Source organism: Carassius gibelio, chromosome B2 (genome assembly GCF_023724105.1).
Source record: "Carassius gibelio isolate Cgi1373 ecotype wild population from Czech Republic chromosome B2, carGib1.2-hapl.c, whole genome shotgun sequence".
NCBI lineage: Eukaryota > Metazoa > Chordata > Actinopteri > Cypriniformes > Cyprinidae > Carassius > Carassius gibelio.
Genome location: NC_068397.1, coordinates 21830810 through 21852498, shown reverse-complemented (window position 1 = coordinate 21852498; position 21689 = coordinate 21830810). Strand labels below are relative to the sequence as shown.

Below are 21689 nucleotides of genomic sequence, written 5' to 3'. Positions count from 1 at the left end.
TGTTCCTATCCCAAAGATAATTTTGTTTACTCCACTTCCAAAAGTCACACATTATTACACGGCACAGCAAAATCTACCAGACCTCAGAAACAGGTCTTACGGAGCTTTACAGGTCCATCAATAAATTGTATTATAAAACCAGGAGATTATAAATGAAAATGACAAGAGACACTATACGTCAAATGATAAATAAATAATTCATATTGCTTTAATTCTACTTACTTGAATTTATGATAACCTTTGTCCCTTGACCAAAGATGATCTTATTTGAATATGACACACAGTGTTAGCAACCATACAAATTACCTCTTTTGATTATTTCTACATACTACTGCCTGATGAAAATATTCTTTTCTAAGTTTTGCAATCAAAATAAAATTATTTTTAACAGTATGTTTCAATTGAGTTTGTTTTTAGTTGGTTAGTTGTTTCTTATTGCCGAGTACAACAGTTTTTGGCAAGATTTAAGTGTTTAAGAATTAGATTTTTTACCTGCAAATATGCTAAAAACCTTCTTATGGGAATATAATTAACATTCAGATATAATGTGGGCAATATTCTACTTAGAACCTAAAGCATGACATCTAAAATAAAATTTTTATTAAATGGATTTTGTGCCTGTCTCAAAGATACACTGTTTGTTAATGTATTAATCACTTACTTGTTTCAACATGAAGTTTAGTTCCAGAACCAAAATAGATTCTGTAGGTTCCGTCTGCAGTCACACACTGCAGTTCCCCTTTACAATAACTCTACTACAAAACACTTATCTATATTCTAATAGACTGTGAGTATTTGATATTTTTGTAATTATAAAATCATTAATATTTTAAATAAATGAGGGCTAGATTGTGGAAAAATTTAGAAGAAAAGCTTTTTAGATTACGTTTTACTTCCATTCTTTATAAGCACAGGTGAATTTGTTCTTTTTTTACAAATGCATCACATAATTAAGAATTGACTTACTTGTTTCAACAAAAAGTCTGGTTCCAGAGCCAAAAATGATTTTACGGTTTCCAGTTCCAGTCACACACTACATTTCCTCTAAGCAATTACTCTACACGATATTAAGCAATCCGAATTTTGCAATTGCACTTGGAAAATTAGGTGTAACTGCAGATCTGTTTATTTTATATAAAATATCCTGATTGTTAAAGATTTTTAAAAGTACAAAAATAAGTCTTGAAATATAAATTAACACGATGAAAAGAAATTCAACATATAACATAAACATATAAAATAAAAATAGGTGGATAATATGGATCTAGATACTCACTTGTGTGAATTTCTAATTTTGTACCAGACCCAAAGATTAGCTTTCCATATGAACTTCCAGAATCCACACAGTGCTAAACTTAATAACTAGAACTCTCTACAGTGGAGTGTTTAACTCTTACCATAATATTTTGCAAAATATGTACATATTATGAACTTTATCCTGTTATACTTCAAATAAAATTATGTGGATTAATCATTGTATGGTCAATCACAGCTTTTTATAGTGGCCATTATCTCTAATTTGATTTGTTAATATAACTGTTCTTTCATACACAACCTAATTTTCTACATCATTTCACATTTTTTCCTATCCAGTGTAAACTCTTTAACTACTTCCATCACAAACTTTTATAAATGTTTTCTATGCATATCAAGTAATGAATATTGATATATCGCAATTCTTAAAAACAAATCCACTTACTTGTATCAACATGCAGATTTGTACCTTGACCAAAAATTAGTTTCCCTCCATAGCTATTAGACACACAGTGCTTAACTTCATAACATTTTCTGACTGCTCTTCCATTGTGATCTCAATCACCAAGACCTGAGGCCAGTATCCAACTACACTGAGCTCTGAAAGGACAGTTTTACAATAAGGCTTTAACTGAGAAATCCTGGATAATTAATCACCTTCATACCTCTCCCAAAAATAAGCGTGTTTACACCAATTGTAGACACACTATTACAAACCCCTCAACACGACTAAACTACACCTGATATCATATTGAATTACCATTATATCCATAATAAGAATATCCAGTCTCTAAACACTGCAACATCAGTGAAATATATCTTTAATCTGATTCTTGGAGTAGAATTGTAGATACTTACTAGAGTAAACATGTAATTTTGTGCCAGACCCAAAGATCAGCTTTCCAATTCCACCATCCACACACTGCTAAACCTCATACCTCTAACTCTCTCTATGGAGTTCGCCTGAAGGCATTTGAATTAAGAAAATAAATCATTTTGATTGAATTTGTTTTTTAAACATTCGTTGGCTGGCATGTATATGCACAATATCCATTATTGTTGTTTTTTACTAATTGCAATTTTACAAATGCTCACTTTCATACCATCTTATAATTTCCATTTTATTGGAATTCTAAAAGCAGGCACTTACTTGCATCAACAATTAGTTTTGTGCCCTCGCCAAGGACCAATTTCCCTCCATAGTTTGTTGACACACAGTGCTGAGCTTCATAACATTTTCACCCTGCCACTGGGTTTCCTCATCTGAAGTTCTGCTAGTTTATTTGATCAACATACTGTTTTGAATATGTATATTTATTTGTGTCATCTAACAGGATATTTAAGCATATCTAACAGGATATTTTAGAGATGATATATTATTGTGCCATACCTGACTGTACTGTGAGCTTTGTTCCAGTCCCAAATATCATTTTATAACCTCCAGTGTTAGTCACACAGGAGTATATATCTGCACAAAAACATCTCACAGTTCTAACTCTTATAAAAACAATCTGTTCTTGTCACATGCTAGCATAAAGTGTGAACACTTAATACTAATTCACATTTGAATAAATTATTATTTATTATTATTATTATTATTATGATAGTTGTATTAAATTATTATTTTAAGATGCATAGGGAATTATGTGCATTGATACATGAATACAGATCCCAGATTTAGCCGTCAGGTTTAAAATCATTAACATTCACAATACATTTTAATAAAAGTAAGAAGGCTATAGTTTTATTCTTACTTGTTCCGATGATCAATTTTGTGCCTGTCCCGAAGAATAGTTTATTGATGTTAGCTCCAGAAGCCACACAGTATGTGACCACAGAGCAAAAACGTATTATCTTTTGAAACACAGACTATTAAGGTTAACGATCACTAATTGTGTCATAGACTAAAGATATTTTGCAGATTAAATATATAGTGTATATAAGTTTGCTGAATTTACCTTGACAATACAATTCAATGTTTTCCAGTTAAATTAAAAATTAGAAAAAGGTAAAGCTGCATGGAAACAAGGGAAGATTTTGAGGGCCATATTAAAGCAATTTAATTAAAGCATGCCAGAAACTACTATCCTAATCTACACACAATAAATCATAAATATCTCCCTGAATGTGGACCCACATCATCTAATTTCAGACAAATGTACCATGAAGTTTACCACCAAAAAGACTAGCAATCATTTTTCAATGATAAACAAATGTGATAAAGCTTTTTACTTTGTCAGTTAATTCTAAAAATATATTCACTTACTTGAATGAACAGTCAATGATGTTCCAGAGGCAAATGTTAGTTTTCCCCCTGAAGTCACACAGTATCTAATGCCTCAGCAATTACTTGAAGTGTTTTAGAATTAATAAAATCTACAGAAAACATATATACATATCCCAAAATAGTGCCAAAAGCCATGAGTTTAATTCTCAGGGAATGCAAGAATTGCTAAAATATATATCTTTAATACAATGTCAATGGCTTTGAACAAATGAGCTTGCTATATGTGCTTGCAAACTTTAATAATATCTGTATAAAATGTTTAAGTAAAAATATGTTAAATATGTTAATTTTTATATTTGGAACATGATACTATGCATTTTGATCTACATTATTTGAAGTATATTTCTGCATTAGACATCAGTAAAGCTTGCGAAGTTTAAGAGAGTCATGCTATTCATTTCAAAAACTTTAGATTTTTGGTTTGAATCAGACAACAGTGCTCCAGTACACTTACTTGGCTCAATTATTAATTGCGTGCCTTTTCCAAAAATGATCTTGTCCAATCCCACATTCACACAGCAGGAAGCATCATTTCAAAAATCTCAAGAGAACATTTTTCAGAGAACAAATATTCTGTACTGCCTAAAACTAATCCTAATCATCAAGCCTAATCTGAGATCAAAGTCTGATTTATCAAACAAAACTCATTAGTAGGCAACAACTTACTTGAATTTACTATCAATTTTGTTCCTGTTCCAAAGATAATTTTTTCATATCCTCCAGATTTCACACAACAAGAAACTTCACAACAAAAACTATCAGGAATGAGGATGTAGACATTTTTTAAGATGACTATAGAAAAAAAAACTACTAAAGACCAGTTTAAATAAAAGAACTATGAAATACATAAAATACACAAATACAAAAATAAGAAACTGAAAATGCTGTAATGAGATTTGAACTATACCTGAATCAACAGTAAGTTTTGTTCCTTTTCCAAATATTATACGTCCTGCAGTGTTAGTCACACAGAGTTACACGGCTTTACAAAAACTTACGATTATTAATATATTAATCAGTGCCACTGTTTGATTTAGTAAAACCTGATTTTTGTTAAAAGAATTTTAAAGCAACTTACTGAAAAGGGACAAAAATATCTAATATAATGCAATTTTAACTTTAATCATCAGCAAGATTGTTCACTTACGTGTTGAAACTATCAATTTTGTTCCTGTTCCAAAGATAATCTTCCCATATCCCGCATCATTCACACAATGAAAAACTTCACAACAAAAATAATAGAGACCGGCTACATCAAGATTACTGGTCAATGCACTGATACGCAATCAATTTGGTTCCAAAACATGTGCTTATTGTACTCTATAGAGAAACAATTACTTTTAAGTTTTGCAGGCAAAATATAATTATTTTAATAGTATATTTCTGAGGGGTTTTTGTGTGTGTGTGTGTGTGTGTGTGTGTTTGCTTTTTTGTTTTGTTTATTTTCAGAAATGTGACTTAAATGCAGAAATCAATGTCAATGTCAAGCATTTTATCTTTGTTGGTGTTTAATATTAGAATATGAAAATATCCATTTATGTAAATTAAGCACTACCTGAGTGGATGGTTAATTTTGTTCCTTTTCCAAATATCACTTTCCGCCCTCCTGCATCAGTCACACAGTTTTACATGGCAGCACTAAAACATACTAACTACTAACACCCTAAACTTTATTTAGTTCTACATACCAGGTAGCAATTCTCAACAAAAATTAAAACAAACCTACTTGTTTCAATGATTAACTTTGTTCCTGTCCCAAAAATAATTTTGTTTACTCCACTTCCATAAGTCACACATTATTACACGGCACAGCAAAATCTACTAGACCTGAGAAACAGGTCTTACAGAGCTTTACAGATGCACATCTGAATTATATTACAAAGCAGGACAATATCATTATTTTGAATGATCTAAAGAGACCTGAAGTCTTGTTTGAAAAATGACGTGTAAAAATGAAAACTATACATTAACCGATGAATTAATAATTCAGGTTTGTTTCCACTTACTTGAATTTACGATAATCTTCATCCCTTGACCAAAGATGATCTTATCAGAATATGACACACAGTGTTAGCAACCATACAAATTACATCTTTTGATTATTTCTACATTCTACTGTCTGGGAATTACTTTATTTTTAAGGTTTGGAATTAAAAATATATTTTTAATAGTACAATTTTACAATATATATTTTTTTTTCGTTGGTTGGTCGGTTGTTTTTTTTTTTACTTTAATTTGACAAATACTACACTATTTAAATCAAGCATTTTAAGCGTTTACATATTTTACAAACATGATTATTATTAAAAGATGTACATCACGTGGGGTTGATATCTAAAAGAATATTGTGATGAAAGTCTTAAACATTAAATGAAAAAGCTTTTAGTAATTTCTTATCAAACTTGATTCAGTTATCAACTTTGCACTGGTCTCAAAGATATTTTTGGTTAATTACACTTCTGTGTTTGTTATTGTATTTTTCACTTACTTGTTTCAATGTGAAGTTTAGTTCCAGAACCAAAATAAATTTTGTAGTTTCCACCAGCATTCACACACTGCAGTTCTCCTTTACAATAACTCTACTACAAAACACTATCTATATTCCAATAGACTGTGAGGATTCAACATTTTTGAAATTACACTACAAAATATTCAAGACATTTTCTTGAATATAAAAATTTAAACAAACTGATTTATATTTTATTTAAATGAGTGCTGGATTGTGAAATAAAAACCTTCAGAAGAAAAACGTCTGGAAGCACTTTGAGTCCCTATTGTTTCTAAGGACTGCTGAATCTGTACCAAGTATTTTTCTCATTTCAATTTAAAACATCATCATAAAAAATATTATTAACTTACTTGATTCAACAGTAAGTCTGGTTCCAGAGCCAAAAATGATTTTCCAGTTTCCACTTCCAGTCACACACTGCATTTCCTCTCAGCAATTACTCTGCTCTCACATAATAAACCCATATTCTACAAACATTCATACTAGAAATTCTACATTTTGCACTTAGAATTGAAAAAGACCTATTTGCTTTATGTAAATTAACCTGATGGATTTTTAGCAGAACAAATAACCACAAATAATCTTGTGCAGTCTTGTTTCTTTTAACACAAGAAGTTTGAAACAACATACGAGTAGATATACTCACTTGTGTGAATTTCTAATTTTGTACCAGACCCAAAGATTATCTTTCCATATAAACTTCCAGAAGTCACACAGTGCTAAACTTAATAACTAGAACTCTCTACAGTGGAGCGTTTGACTCTTTACTATATTGGCAAAATATTAGTGATATATTCCATTCAATAACATTACTGGACATCTACCGGAGTAAAAAAATTAATTCTTCCCTCTATTAAATTTCAAATAAAATTATTTGGATTAATCAGTTTATAATAATTCATAGCTTTTTAGCGGACATTAACTAATTTGATTTGCTAGTATAACTGTCCTTTCTCATGCATTCTTTCATTTTTCTTTACACACATGTTCTTGTAAAATTTTTACTACTTTTTAAATACTTCCATATTACAATTCTTAAAAACAAATCCACTTACTTCTATCAACATGCAGATTTGTACCTTGACCAAAAATGAGTTTCCCTCCAAAGTTATTAGACACACAGTGCTTAACTTCATAACATTTTCTGACTGCTCTTCCATTGTGATCTCAATCACAAAGACCTGAGGCCAGTATCCAACTTATGATTATTAACTTAATATTTAAATAAATTATCAACTTTGTGCTTCTGCCAAAACTAAGCTTGTATACACTCGATGTAGTTATAATGCATCATTCTTTTTCATAATCTACATTTGTATATATCCAGAATTGTTGTTGACTATGAATTTCAGTTGAACAAAATTTGTTTTGTTTTTTTCTGTGAGTTTTGTATTATTGTCATTCTTAAAGCACACACTTACTTGTATCAACAACTAGTTTTGTGCCTTCGGCAAGTATAAATTTCCCTCCATAGTTTGATGACACACAGTGCTGAGCTTCATAACATTTTCCATTTTTACCCAATAAATCAGCTTCATCACCTAAAGTTCTGCTAACATTTTTTTTTATTAACGGATTCATTTTAATTATGTATATTTATTTGCATTTACAATTAGATTCAACTGTTTTTCTTTTAAACTTAGGTTAACTTAGGTTTTCTAAGTTTCAATTTCAGTTTAATTCTGAAACCAAAATATCCAACAGGATATTTTAGAGAGAAGAAAAATTAATTTGGGTATATATTATTGTGCCATACCTGACTGTACTGTGAGCTTTGTTCCAGTACCAAATATAATTTTAACACCTCCAGTGTTAGTCACACAGGAGTATATATCTGCACAAAAACATCTCACACTTCAAACCTCTGTAAATGTGTGTTTTGCCATATTCTAGCTTAAAGCGTAAAAAACAAAAACTCAGTAAAAATGAAAAATTTTGAGAGACCCATCAGATTACTAAAAATTAACTAATAAAAGTAAAATAATTATTTCCTTCTTACTTGTTCCGATGATCAATTTTGTGCCTGTCCCGAAGAATAGTTTATTGATATTAGCTCCAGTAGTCACACAGTATGGGACCACAGAGCAAAAACTAATTAGCCTTAAAAACATAGACTATTAAAGTTAACGATCACTATTTGTGCCTTAGACTAAAGATATTTTTTTTCACATTAGGTATACACTAAAACAAGGTGGGTTTATTTAATAAACATTTTTTTTTGATGGCAATATTAAAGTTAATAAGTCAAGACATTCCAGTAAATATCATGGACCACAGACAATAAATCTGCACAATAAGTCAAATCTGCACAAATATCCCGCAAATGTACAAAAATAAATAAATAAACTTACTTGTTTGAATTACTAGTTTTGTGCCTGTTCCAAAAATAAGCTTTTGTCCACCTCCAAAATTCACACAGTATGAAACAGCACAGCAAAATCCCTCACACGATGACAACTAAAAGACTCTAGCTTTATCAAACCAGAATACCATAAATCTTCAGTTATTAATGTTCCCCACTATTATTAATCAGTTCAACGTTATAGTTAAAATGTTATGATCCAATATGATTAATATATAACTCATTATCAAATTAATTTGGTATTTCTATACTGCTGTAAAATATACTGCTTTATACATTAAACAATCTATATTATGGCAGAAATAATAATTTCCAACAAATGTTTCCAAATTTTTTAGAAATCACTTACTACTTTCAACGGTTAGTTTAGTTCCAGAGCCACACATTATATTTCATTCCTACAATAACTTCCTCAACAATATGTTGTAAATCTGCCACTGAAAGAAAGCTAATACATTTCACTTAATGTCCATGTTGTATTCATTCCTTAACCTAAGACAGGGTACAGGGTACCAGGTAAATTTTGTTTTAATACCCTAAAACCCTAAAACTAAAACTACCCTAAACTGAAAAGACGCTATGTTAAATGACAGATCATGGAAGAATTCAACATTTACATTTGTATTGCTTTACTTATTTTGAGAACTTTCTGTCTGGAACAAAAATAAGATTAAAACAGCGACAAAAAAAGAATCAGAACACATTAATTATCAATGATTATGATGAACTTACTTCTTTCAACTATCAATTGTGTGCCTTTCCCAAAGATAAGCTTGTAAAGTCCAGATCCAGAAGTCACACAATGTATGACAACAAAGCAAAAACTACCTTACCAGTAACTTCATACATTTTAATGACTAATATGACCATTTGCAATTGATAAGGTATTTTAAATATGCATTTTAAAGCACAATAATGCATGATTATTAGTAAACAGCACATTGAAAATACTCATTTTGCTGGTATTTCAGAAATATAAATGTCTTGTTTAATACCTCTTTACTAATCTAAATAAACCCACTATATATATTAAAATGTTTTATGCCTTAAAAAAAAAAACACTTACTTGTGTCAACTATCAACTTTGTGCCTGTCCCAAAGAAAAGCTTGTAAGCTCCTGAAGTCACACAACATAAGACCACTAAGCAAAAACTACTTGAAAGACTTTCTTAATTAGTCAAGGATAAAGGATATTAAATATGGATTTCAAAGTGCATGACATTTGGTATTCAAGCATATTTTGCCATTTTACTAGCATAGTGCATGCAAGGTTAAATATGCATTAGTTTCTATTAAGGACTACACATGATGAACTGGTATTTGATTCATATCTTAATATGTATTATTGAAAAGGTTTTTGTTGTTGTTGTAGTTTTTTAGGATTTTTACATATTTACTCTTCTTTTAGACTCTAAAAACACTTACTTGTTTGAACAATCAGTTTGGTCCCAGAGCCAAAATAGATTTGTCTGACACCAGATGAAGTCACACAATAACATATACCAAAACAATAACTTTACGCTATGGTAAAAACTTGTCAATTTGTTAATGGTAAGTTAAATTACTAAATGCGTGAGAAACTATATTACAAAAAGATGTACTTTTAAAGTAAAATACTGTTTTTCAAAGTAAAAATAAATAAATAAATCTAAACCTACAATGCCAGAATTCCTTGTGTGTCACTTCACATTTGATGGTTTTTCACTGTTTCGTCTTAGCTTTTTTCTCATCAGTTATGTATTTTAGGATTTTATTTTACATCTTATGTTGTGTAATTATGATTTGTTTTGTGTGTACAACACCGTGCACCTTCTTTATATTAGTATTAACTTAACTTGTGGAAAAGTAACATCTACATGTGCCTTTTTATGACCACGTATGTTTTAAAGATTTTAATACTTCAGTTACTCCTAAAATGTTGCTACCGTATTTTTACTGTGATGTTTTGTCAGCCACAGCTGCTGTTTCTTTACCGTTATTTTTATGGATTATTTTACACTGTTGTTTTGTAGTTTTCACCAGTCAGCGTTAACATCAGCTTAACTGCTTAGAAAGATTTTGTTTAATTTTTTTTTGAATGTCTATGACACAAAGAAGCAAATAAAACAGCTCAATAAAAAACTAATATAAATTATAGAAATATAATATGATCATAAAATATATACCCATTCATTAGCATTAATAAACTTACTTGTTTCGACTATTAGCTTTGTACCTGCCCCAAAGATGAACTTATTTCCAGCTCCAGTCACACAATATAAGAGCACAACACCAAAACCATCTAACTCATGTACCATCGCTGTTTTTATCAATCTGCTTTAAGGAATTTTAAAGTTTAATTAAAAAAATATATACATTTTTATCGCTGGCTATCATATCTTACAAATTTCTGGTAAAAGTGAGTCAATGTTGGTTTTTGTGTTTTCTCTTGGAAAAAGATATATGAAAAAAGAAGAGTTTTACCTGAATTTATAAAAAGTCTTGTGCCTTTCCCAAATATTACTTTATTTACTCCAGTTCTAGTCACACACAGTTATATAGCTACACAAAAACATGCTACTCAATTACTAACTAATTCAATATAGAATTTAATGGAAAAATATAGCGCTTTAGTACATTTTTTTTACAAACAAAGTTTAGGATTTTAAGCAGTTTTATGCTCATGCTATAGAGCTTGTCCTACTTATTATTTAAAGTTTTATCTTAGAGAAGAAAAACGAAAGCTTTTCACAATGTTTTGTCACTGGTACCTTTAGAGTGTACTAAGGAATAATTCACTTACTTGTGTTGATTATCAACTTTGTGCCTGGCCCTATTATAAGCTTACTGAATCCACTGTCAGTCACACACTACAAAACCAAACACCAAAAACTAGGGATACCCAGATGCTTCAGATCACTCTGTAAAACTAGTAAAAACTGTTTCCAGATAAAGGGAATTTAGTACTAAAACATTGAATCCCCTCTGATGAAAAAATAGATGTCTGACCAACCAAAACAGAATCAGAATGTAGATCGCATTTAAGTGTAATGTGTAAAAATGACAGCAATATTGTATGTAGTGCATTTTTGCTGATATGACCCAATATTCCCATTATGTCTAAAATAAAAATGAATTCTACTAATGCTAAACATTTTATTAAACATCCATTATATTAACTGTCATGACACAAAGTTCTGAAAATCATGAACTTACTTGTTTCAACTATCAATTTTGTGCCTTTCCCAAAGATAATTTTGTAGTTTCCACCTCCATAAGTCACACAATGCAAGACCACCAAACAAAAACTACTTGGTCTGAGTGGCCTATCAACCTTTCATAAATTAATGATTAGCAATTATCGGTTTTGACTTCATGAAAGTATTTTTATAATCGTATTACGCTATGCAGTATTGAAGCGGTGCATGACTTTGTTGGAATATTTTATATACGTGTTATTTTCTCTTGAGAATTAAATTGTCAAATATACTTTAACTTCTGTCAAGAACAGCTGCAATTTTTTACCTTAAGTTTTAAAGATTTTCTTTTTTTTCCACAGTGTTGTTTTCCTCTGTAAATATAAGTATTGACTTCACCGCTTAGAAAGATTCTTTTTCATTTTTTTTCTGGATCGCTTACAAAAGTTTATAATTAATCATAAATTAAAATAAATATATAAGGCTTAGCATTAATAACCTTACTTGTTTTGATTATCAGGTTTGTCCCTGTCCCAAAGATGATCTTATATCCAGCTCCAGTCACACAATATAAGACCAGAACACCAAAACCTTCTAACACATCTACCACTGCTCTGTTTTTGTGAATATGATTCAAGGCATTAAAGTTTAATTAAATTATAAATACAATTTTATCACTGGCTATGAATTTTACATATTACGTATGTATATTTATGCATGAAAAAAAAGCTTTTACCAACACTTGCCATTTTTATGCAAAATTAACAGCATTAGTAATAACAAAAAAAGTGGGATTCTTTATACTCACTTCCATGAACATATAATTTTGTGCCAGAGCCAAAAATCAGCTTCCCATATCCAGTTCCATCATTCACACAGTACGAAACATCATAACACTAACTGGTTACTTATAAGAGTATTAAGATTATGATATTAGATGTTAATGTTTGTCTAAATGCTAATTTTCTAAAAATTCCTCTAGTTTCATTGACACGATTTGATTCAACATTGCTTAAGTTCCTAATTCCATATTTTATTATAACCTTAATCTATGTGCACTATACTGTAAGTCCTTGTAAAAGTGAATCGATGTTTGTTTGCGTTATTTCTTGTAAAAAGTGAAAAGAGTTTTACCTGAATTTATAAAAAGCTTTGTGCCTTTCCCAAATATAAGTTTTCTTACTCCAGTGTCAGTCACACACAGTTATATAGCTACACAAAAACATTCTGACTGCTTAAAAGTAAACACTAATTTAATATAGAATATTAATACAAAAACAAAGAGCTTCAGTAATGATTAGTTTAGGATTAAATCAGCTCTGATGTTAACAGATTTTTTCCTATTCATTTTATCCTATTTTGTCCTATTCAAGAGTTTTTTTTAAAACACCAAACATGTCAAACAACATCATTTCAATGGTACTTCTGGTGTATAGGGAGTAATAATGATCTTACTTGTTTCGATAATCAGATTTGTGCCTGTCCCAAATATAAGCTTATTGAATCCACCTCCAGTCACACACTATGAAGCCAAACACCAAAAACTAGAGATACCCAAGATGCTAGATCACTATATAAAACTGTCCTAATGTTTCCAGACAGAGGGAACTTTTGCTGAAATTGTAAACGGCCTCCAATAATAAAATAAATGTTTAACCAACAAAGACAAGAATCAGAATATAAATCTCAATTTAATGCTAGATTTAGATCTAATGTGTAAAAATGACTTCGGTATTTAACATTCCAACATTTCTACTGGGTCTGAAGTAAAAATGAATCCATTATTTCTGCCGTAGTATTCTTTAAACATGCATTATAAATTATCTTAAATCAAAATATAAAAAAAATACAAGACATTGAGAGAGAGGGTAAACTTATGGAGGAAATAAAAAATAAATGACATTTATAAAGGAACGATTTCAAATACAAGGATATAAGAATATTCATAAACTTACTTGTTTCAACTATCAATTTTGTGCCTTTCCCAAAGATAATCTTGTTTCCTCCACCTCCAAAAGTCACACAATGTAAGACCACCAAACAAAAACTACTTGGTCTGAGTGGCCTATCAACTTTTCTTAAAATAATAATTAGCAACGATCAGATTTCACTTCACATGAATGCACTTTTATAATCTTATTAAGCAGGAGCAGTATCCAAGTATATGCACTTTTGTACTGTCATAATTCATGTGTTAGTTTATCTTAAGAATTAAACTGTCAAATATTCTTATTAAATATGTAAAAGCCTAAAAAATATATATCATGATCTGGAAACCTGATGTAGGGAAATCAATAATAATGATTTTGACTTTTTGCTAAATTAACCCTTGAAATGTAGAGAATGTCGAAAATATCGAAATTATTTATATAAACATTGTTTACCTGCATTTACAGTGAGCTTTGTGCCTTTCCCAAATATCAGTTTCTGTAATCCTGTCTGAGTCACACACTGTTAAACAGCTACACAAATACGTGCTTGAAATGATGCATGTTGTAATTTTAGATTTACATGCTTTTATTTTTTAAGAAACATTCTCTCTGGGACAAAGGAACAAGATTATTAAGTGGCAAAAACTAAATAAGAACACAATATGTAGAACCGATAATCAGCTTACTTGTTTCTACTATCAATGTTGTGCCTTTCCCGAAGATAAGCTTGTCAAGTGCACTTCTAGTCACACAATATATGACTACTAAGCAAAAACTAGCTGCCCTTAAACTTTATTCTCCTCAATGATTCTGATTAATATGACAACTTGTAATTGATAAGGTATAAACATGTATTTTAAATCACTCTAATGAATTTCCATTAGTGAAAAGCACGCTTCTAAATAACAACATTGAGTACTTTTTTATAAATTAAGTCCTTTTTCTTGAGGACTTTATTAAAATATGATTAATTTTAAATGTATTACATTTGTATATTGCTGTGCATTCCTGTTATACGCATTAAAACTTGTTATTTTACTAACATTCCTGTTTTACTACTTATCCCAGAAAACACTTACTTGTTTCAACTATCAACTTTGTGCCCGTCCCAAAGAAAAGCTTGAAATTTCCACTTCCAGAAGTCACACAGCATAGGACTACCAAGCAAAAACTACAGTACTTGAAAGGCTTTCTCGGACAGTCAACGATTAATTTGTAAACTTATAATTTATAAAGGGTATTAAATATGAATTTTAAGTTGTAGTAATAAATGACACTTAAAAGTGCATCACTAAATAACCATTTTCCTAGCATATGAAATGTATGGTTAAATATAAATTTGTTTCTATTAAGGACTACATATGATTAACTAATTAAATTGTTATCTTAATAATATACTTTACTGATATGTAATGTACAATATATGATAAATAAATATTTAAATTAATTATATTATAAATCTATATTAATAAATACAAATATAGTGGATTGAAACATGAAGGACTTCCCAATACCATTATTTTTACTTTTCTTTTATAAACAATAGTATTTTAAGTAACATAAACCTATTTGAAAATGCTGTAAAATCTTCCATGTTTTGTTTCATGATTTCTAGTGGCAAAAAATGTATCTTATTGTAAAATACTATCATATATATACCCATACCAGTGCTCTCGAGTAAATAAGTGAGAAATCAAATTAATTTTACCTGCATTTACATTGAGTTTTGTGCCTTTCCCAAATATTATTTTCTGTATTCCAGTACCAGTCACACACAGTTTAATTGTAACACAAAAACATGCTGCCTGCTTTTAGATGTTACCGATAAAATACTCAAAAGTTAACATGAGTTAACAATTAACTTTTCCCAAAACCAGTTTTACTTTTAACTAAAACTAGGAAAATGTTTACAACATCAGGAATTTGCTGTACTCTACTTGAAGATGATAACAATTAACTTACTTGTTTCAATGAGCAGCTTTGTGCCTGTGCCAAATATAAGCTTATTGATTCCACCAGTATTCACACATTACAAAACCAAACAACAAAAACTAGTCAGCCATTGCGCTGTCGAACCCTACAATCATAACTATACGGTCCAACTTGTAACTATAAAGTCCTTTGTGTAATAGCGACAGTGTTTAATATCCTTAACGCATTTTAGCTTATAAGACCAAGTATGTTTTACAACATTTTAACTGGTATAGATTTTATTATAATAAGTATTCCCTAACAACTTTTTAAATGCTGTTATTGAAATGAAAACGCTGATTTTGTTTTACATTTTGTTTCAAAATTGAATCAGAAAAGTCAGTCTTTATGCATAATGAATTCAATAAGTTTAACTAATTACTAATTAGACTAAAACATTTGTCCAACTTGCATTTGATCAAGTGTCTTTGCGTAGATCTTTTTAAATGGCAAAAGACGATTGGGATTGATGAAAAAAAAAAAAACTTTCTTAACACATTTGACTCAGATTGAATTCTGTACATACAAGTAGTGCAAAATATAATGAACTTACTTGAATCAACTGTTAATTTTGTGCCTTTCCCAAAAATAATCTTTCCTGCACCTCCAGTATACACACAATGTAACACCGCATATCAAAATCTCGTCACATACAACGCAAATCTACAGGTATTGCTAAAAAAACACACACACTAGCAGTGTGTTTTGTAAAAAAGATAAATAAAGATACATTTCTATTTAAACGTCAATTATAAACTGACTACAATATTATTTAATGACTTTTTTGCAAACATTGCCTATGCTTTGTCAAATGAATTGCTCTTTTTTATGTTTCCAGACTATAACCTTCCAAAGAAATTATGTTTTTTTTCTATGTGTTTAATTGGCAAAAAACTTACTATTTTCAACTGTCAGTTTGGTTCCAGAGCCAAAAGTGATTTTCAAGCCTCCAGATTGAGTCACACACAATATTTTGTCTTTACAGAAACCTGCTCAATGCTACTACATGAACTATAAAAGAAAACAGTTCCACTTTAAAAAAGATTAAATTCATCAACACTAGTTCATACTATAGCTAACATGAAATAACAATACACGTGAACAATGCTTTTACAGCATTTATCAATCTAGGTTAATTCTAACTTCTACATACATATTTTTAAATATTTTATTTCAACTAATGTTTACTTACTTAATGTTATTGTAAAATGTTACCAAGCAAGCTGTTACAAGCGGTTACATTTTACATTAGTATTCATCTTTTAGATAAGGTTACTTCCAAAATTTTCTATACCTTCCCGAGTTTGACAACCACACTAAATTAGAAATTAGAAACTAAGCCAACCATTGCAATATTAAATGAGAATTCATGGATAGAATTCATAAATGAAAAAAAAAAAACACACACTGAAGAATTTAGCACGCTTTAAGTGACAATGATAATCCAATATAAAGAAACTTACTTTTTTCAACTATTAACTTTGTGCCTTTCCCAAAAAAAATCTTGTAGCCTCCAACTCCAGAAGTCACACACTAGCAGATCTCTGAACATAAACTGTCCTGAAAGACTCAAATCAACTCTACCAAATCTACCATAACTTATTAATGTCAAAGTGAATCAATCAATTCTAAGTAAAATGATTTTTATAAATGTACTGAACTTTAAATAAATTAAAAAAATTAATGGCAGTGCTGTGGCAATAGGACTATTAGTATACTTAACTATTAAATTAGATAAATTTTACATTATCATTACGTTATCATATCATTATCATATCATTATCTGGACACCAAACGGTCATGTTTTTTTCTAATTTTCTATAGACACTTACTTGTTTCAACTATCAGTTTGGTTCCGGAGCCAAAATAGATTTGATTGAATCCAGATGAAGACACACAATGCAGTTTACCATAACAATAACTTTCTACTCTTAAATCAATGATTTATGTAGCATGAAACAGTGAATTCAAACTAATGACTAAGATTTCACAAATTTATGCTTGTTATCATAATAATGTGAGGTGGGATATGGACTATGATGAACCAAAATTATAAGATTTTTCATTAAACAACATTGAATTTGCCGGCAACGTTATTTTATGGATCAACATAATTTAGCACAAAAATCCACTAAAGTGTTTAACATCTTTCCCCTGAATTATTTTATAATATTATTAAATATGTAATAATCTTTCCCCCTGAATTATTTAATATTGACCTGATTGTTAGACCAGATTAGATTATATTTTAAAGTCTTCAATGTCTAGGTAAAGACATTGGTAATTTACAAACAATTGCTATGCAAGCGAATATGATAAATATGAAAAGGGATGCAATTACATGAAGTTTTAATGTTGAAATAAACTTACTTGTGTCAACTATCAACCTTGTGCCTGACCCAAAGATCATCTTATAACCTCCTCCAGAAGTCACACAACAAGACACCACACAACTAAAACCTTCCAACACAACAGTCACAAATCTGCTTTTTGATTAAGCTGCTTTCACATATTAAACAATCTAAAGTCAGTTAACGCTCGAGTTTTATGACCTGTCATTAACTAGCATATTCTCTCAATCAATCACATTACTAACATTCATACAATCACATTCAATCAATCACATTACTAACATTCATTCATTCACTACCATACTGTCCATTTTACAGGTCAATGTAGGTAGGTTGGTAACAGTAGAAACAAAAAACGTGAACTGTTTGATTCTGCATACTCACTTGTACTAACATGTAATTTTGTGCCAGAACCAAAGATCACTTTTCCATATGTATCAGTCACACAATGTGAAGCAACATAACAAGAACTGATTATAGCTTACTTGCTCAGTATTTCATTAAAACATTATACACACTTCATAAATATTTCCCTCAAACATACACTTTTTGCATTTAGTTTTTTTTACATGCTTTACCTAAATTGTAAGTCTAAATAAAGTACTCCTATGTGCACTGTGAGTAATAATGCCATTGAAAACAAGATTATATTTGTTTGCACGTTAGTTTGAGTATTTAAGAGTTGTGATCTACATCTAGTATGCAAATAGAAATCATTTACCTGTATTTACAGTGAGCTTTGTCCCTGTTCCAAATATTATTTTCTGCGCTCCAGAATAAGTCACACACAGTTATACAGCTACACAAAAACATGCTGATTGTTTAAGGGAAAACAAACCCCAGCTTCACTAGAGAATGGTCTATAAACATATAGAATATTTTAGGTTTTTAAAACAGTTGTCCTAATATGCGCCACTTTCTCCTGAGGACTAAATCAACACATCAATAAACCCTATTTAAATATTCATCTGAAATAAACTGGGCTGAGAATAATCAACTATTATAGTGCCTCTCCCAAAAATAATGTTCAGTCCACTTGTAGTCACACAAAAATCGCACAACAATCACCCATCACAAGCGACGTTGTTATATTATGTTTTACTAATATCTATACCCGCATTTTAATTAAAACAACTTTCTTAATCTAGGATGACTAAATTCTTAATCATACTAAGGACATACTAAATAAAATAATGAAATGTAAACAGCAACAATCCTAAAGAACTTACTGCTTTGGATAATCAGTTTTGTGCCTGTTCCAAAGAACACCTTTCCTGCGATTCCAGCATTCACACAGTCTCAGACTACAAATCAAAAACCCTGAGACTTTGGACATTATAATCTATAAGCACATGATGTCTATATGTTCTAGTAAATATGGAAAATGTAAACATTTTAAATTTCAATAACTTTCACTTGTGCTAAAGTAAAAATTAAGCACAACATTTTGATTAATAGCAAACATACTGACACAATCAGAAAAATGTTCAGTGAAATATATTATGTAAAATAATAATAGTAATATGTAATGCATTAATGCAAAGCTATAAAAGCACTTACTTGTTTCAACTGTCAGTTTAGTTCCAGAGCCAAAATACAATTTCAAGTCTCCACTAGTCACACACCAATTTTGTCTTTAGCAATAACTCCATGCTCTATCGAAAATAACTCCTTCAACATTGTGTGAAATACTCTCAAAAATTGGTTATCATATATCTCTTTTATTAGAAAAGTCATGACAAATCATGACCTGGTCAATAATTTCAATTTTACAAATGGATGAATCTAAGGAGTTGGTATGGAACAAAAGGCCACCAGGGATCATTTTCTCCACTTGTTTTCTTCTTCTACAAGATAATTATTTTATTGAAATGCATGTGCTGCATAAAAATGTATTTAAATTAAAATACTCACACTAACCTTCTCTTCTCACTTGACTAAACCATATCACACAATAAACCAAGTATATTACACAAAGCATTTTAAAAGTGTTTTGTAACTTTTACTTGCCTGGTTCAACAATGAGTTTTGTTCCGCTGCCAAATATAATCTTATAATTTCCTGTATTCACACAGAGCTACAACCTATATCAAATACCCCATGCACATCTCTCTTTAAGGAGAACTGCCAATTAGATTTTAGAAGTGTTTTTAACTAAAGATGTAAAGAGAGAATAATGATTTCTTTTACATATGCATTTTCTGTTGTGCAGTATCACGCTTGTATGGGGTATAAATTGTGTTGAGATGATCTAACATCTACATTTCTAAAGCTGAATAAATTAACATTACATTAAAATACTGTCTTAAGGTTTTATGAGACTGGGTACATTTTTTTAAGGTATTAAGATCTTCTCATACCTGAATTTATTGTGAGTTTTGTTCCTTTTCCAAAAATAACCTTCCATGTTCCACCACTGCTAGACACACAGTGCTCGGTGCATTAACAAATACATGGACACTTTCATGACAGCAATGTATCAAATGCACAAATATAAACAATAACTAGAGATAAAAATGTGCTATTTTATGCAATTTAAGCTCTTTCCTCTCATTTCTTTAATTGATAAATTTGCAGCTTGTCTAAAGCAACCAATAATGTGAATTTTTATTCTTTCTTAAAAATATTTGATTTGGTTGTATAACTTGTTGTGTAACTTGACTGACTATGATGTAAATGAGGCTGATGTGCTTAAATGTCCTTTGATGTGTAATGCAAATGGAAATGTCTAAATATAATAACCTGTGTTGCTTTTTGTATACTCACTTGACTGAATTTGTAAACTTGTGCCTGACCCAAAGAAAAGCTTGTTATATCCACCTCCAGCAGACACACAGTGCAATACACCATGTTCATTACCCGTTACAGACAGATTATTCTCACTCACCAAACTAATGCAACTTTAAATAACAAAATAAATGGCTACAATAAATATATTGTATGTTCATATTTCATGCAATAGTCACTATATAATTATCTGAAGACCTTTTATGATCAACCAATGAACTACAAAACAAGACATAACCAGATACGCAACAGTCAAAGCTTTTTTAAAAGATTTCCTATTCATTCAAATCAAATATGCATTGGATGACCATACTATAAAGCAAATGAGATTTACAGGCCAAAGATCTAATGAGATAAAAACTACTATAAATTGGGCTGGCCTGTATAGCATCACTTAATTCAATGACACAACATGCACTTAAAGTATGCTGTTGTAAATTCTCAAATACTTGCCTGATTCAACAATGAGCTTTGTTCCACTTCCAAAAAACAACTGGTTAGTATTTGCATCCACACAGCACTACAACCTGCATCAAAAACTCAATGCACTACTTGTCACTGCAGAAAAATGAAAGATTTAGACTTTAAATGTTTCATTTTTAAAACTGATGAAGGGAATAATCAATGTTTCCATATATTTATTTAAATTATGATGTTGTGTAATATTACACCTGTAGCTTCAATTTTATTCCTTACTTTACATTTATTTTTCTTGTTAAACAATTTGAAGTTCTTTTAACTATCACACTCTCAGTCCAATAACCAAAACAAAGAGTCTGAAATGAACAGAAAACTGAGAAAACGGTCCTACCACATAACGAACTTGAAAACTTTAGCATTTTTACAAATTCATATGGTTCAGCAAATTTAGTCTGTTTTTTTTTTTTTAGTAGTACTTCTGTTTCTATAACAGGCATACTTTTTAACTTACTTGATTCAATGAAAAGATTGGTCCCTTGACCAAAAATCAGCTTATTTCCAGCACCAACATTCACACAACTTACTATCCCACTACAAAAACCATTTCTAATGTACGATAAATGTTAGTAGCTAAACCAGTG

At 30.2% G+C, this 21689-nt stretch overlaps 1 protein-coding gene across 5 annotated transcripts in view; it reads right to left on the bottom strand.

The window, feature by feature from the left end:
- The window catches only part of LOC127951248 (M1-specific T cell receptor alpha chain), a 48541-nt gene that overhangs the window by 23814 nt on the left and 3038 nt on the right, over positions 1–21689 (bottom strand). Inside the window, exon 1 of one of the 5 annotated variants that reach the window (XM_052549070.1) lies at positions 17861–17915. The exons of 3 other annotated variants lie outside the window; for them this stretch is intronic. In XM_052549070.1, coding sequence (XP_052405030.1) covers positions 17861–17900 — 40 coding nt within the window. In that variant the 5' untranslated portion in view covers positions 17901–17915. Of the gene's footprint in view, positions 1–6400; positions 6489–17860; positions 17916–21689 lie in introns of those variants that run through there. One more of the 5 variants, XM_052549066.1, reaches the window with a different exon arrangement.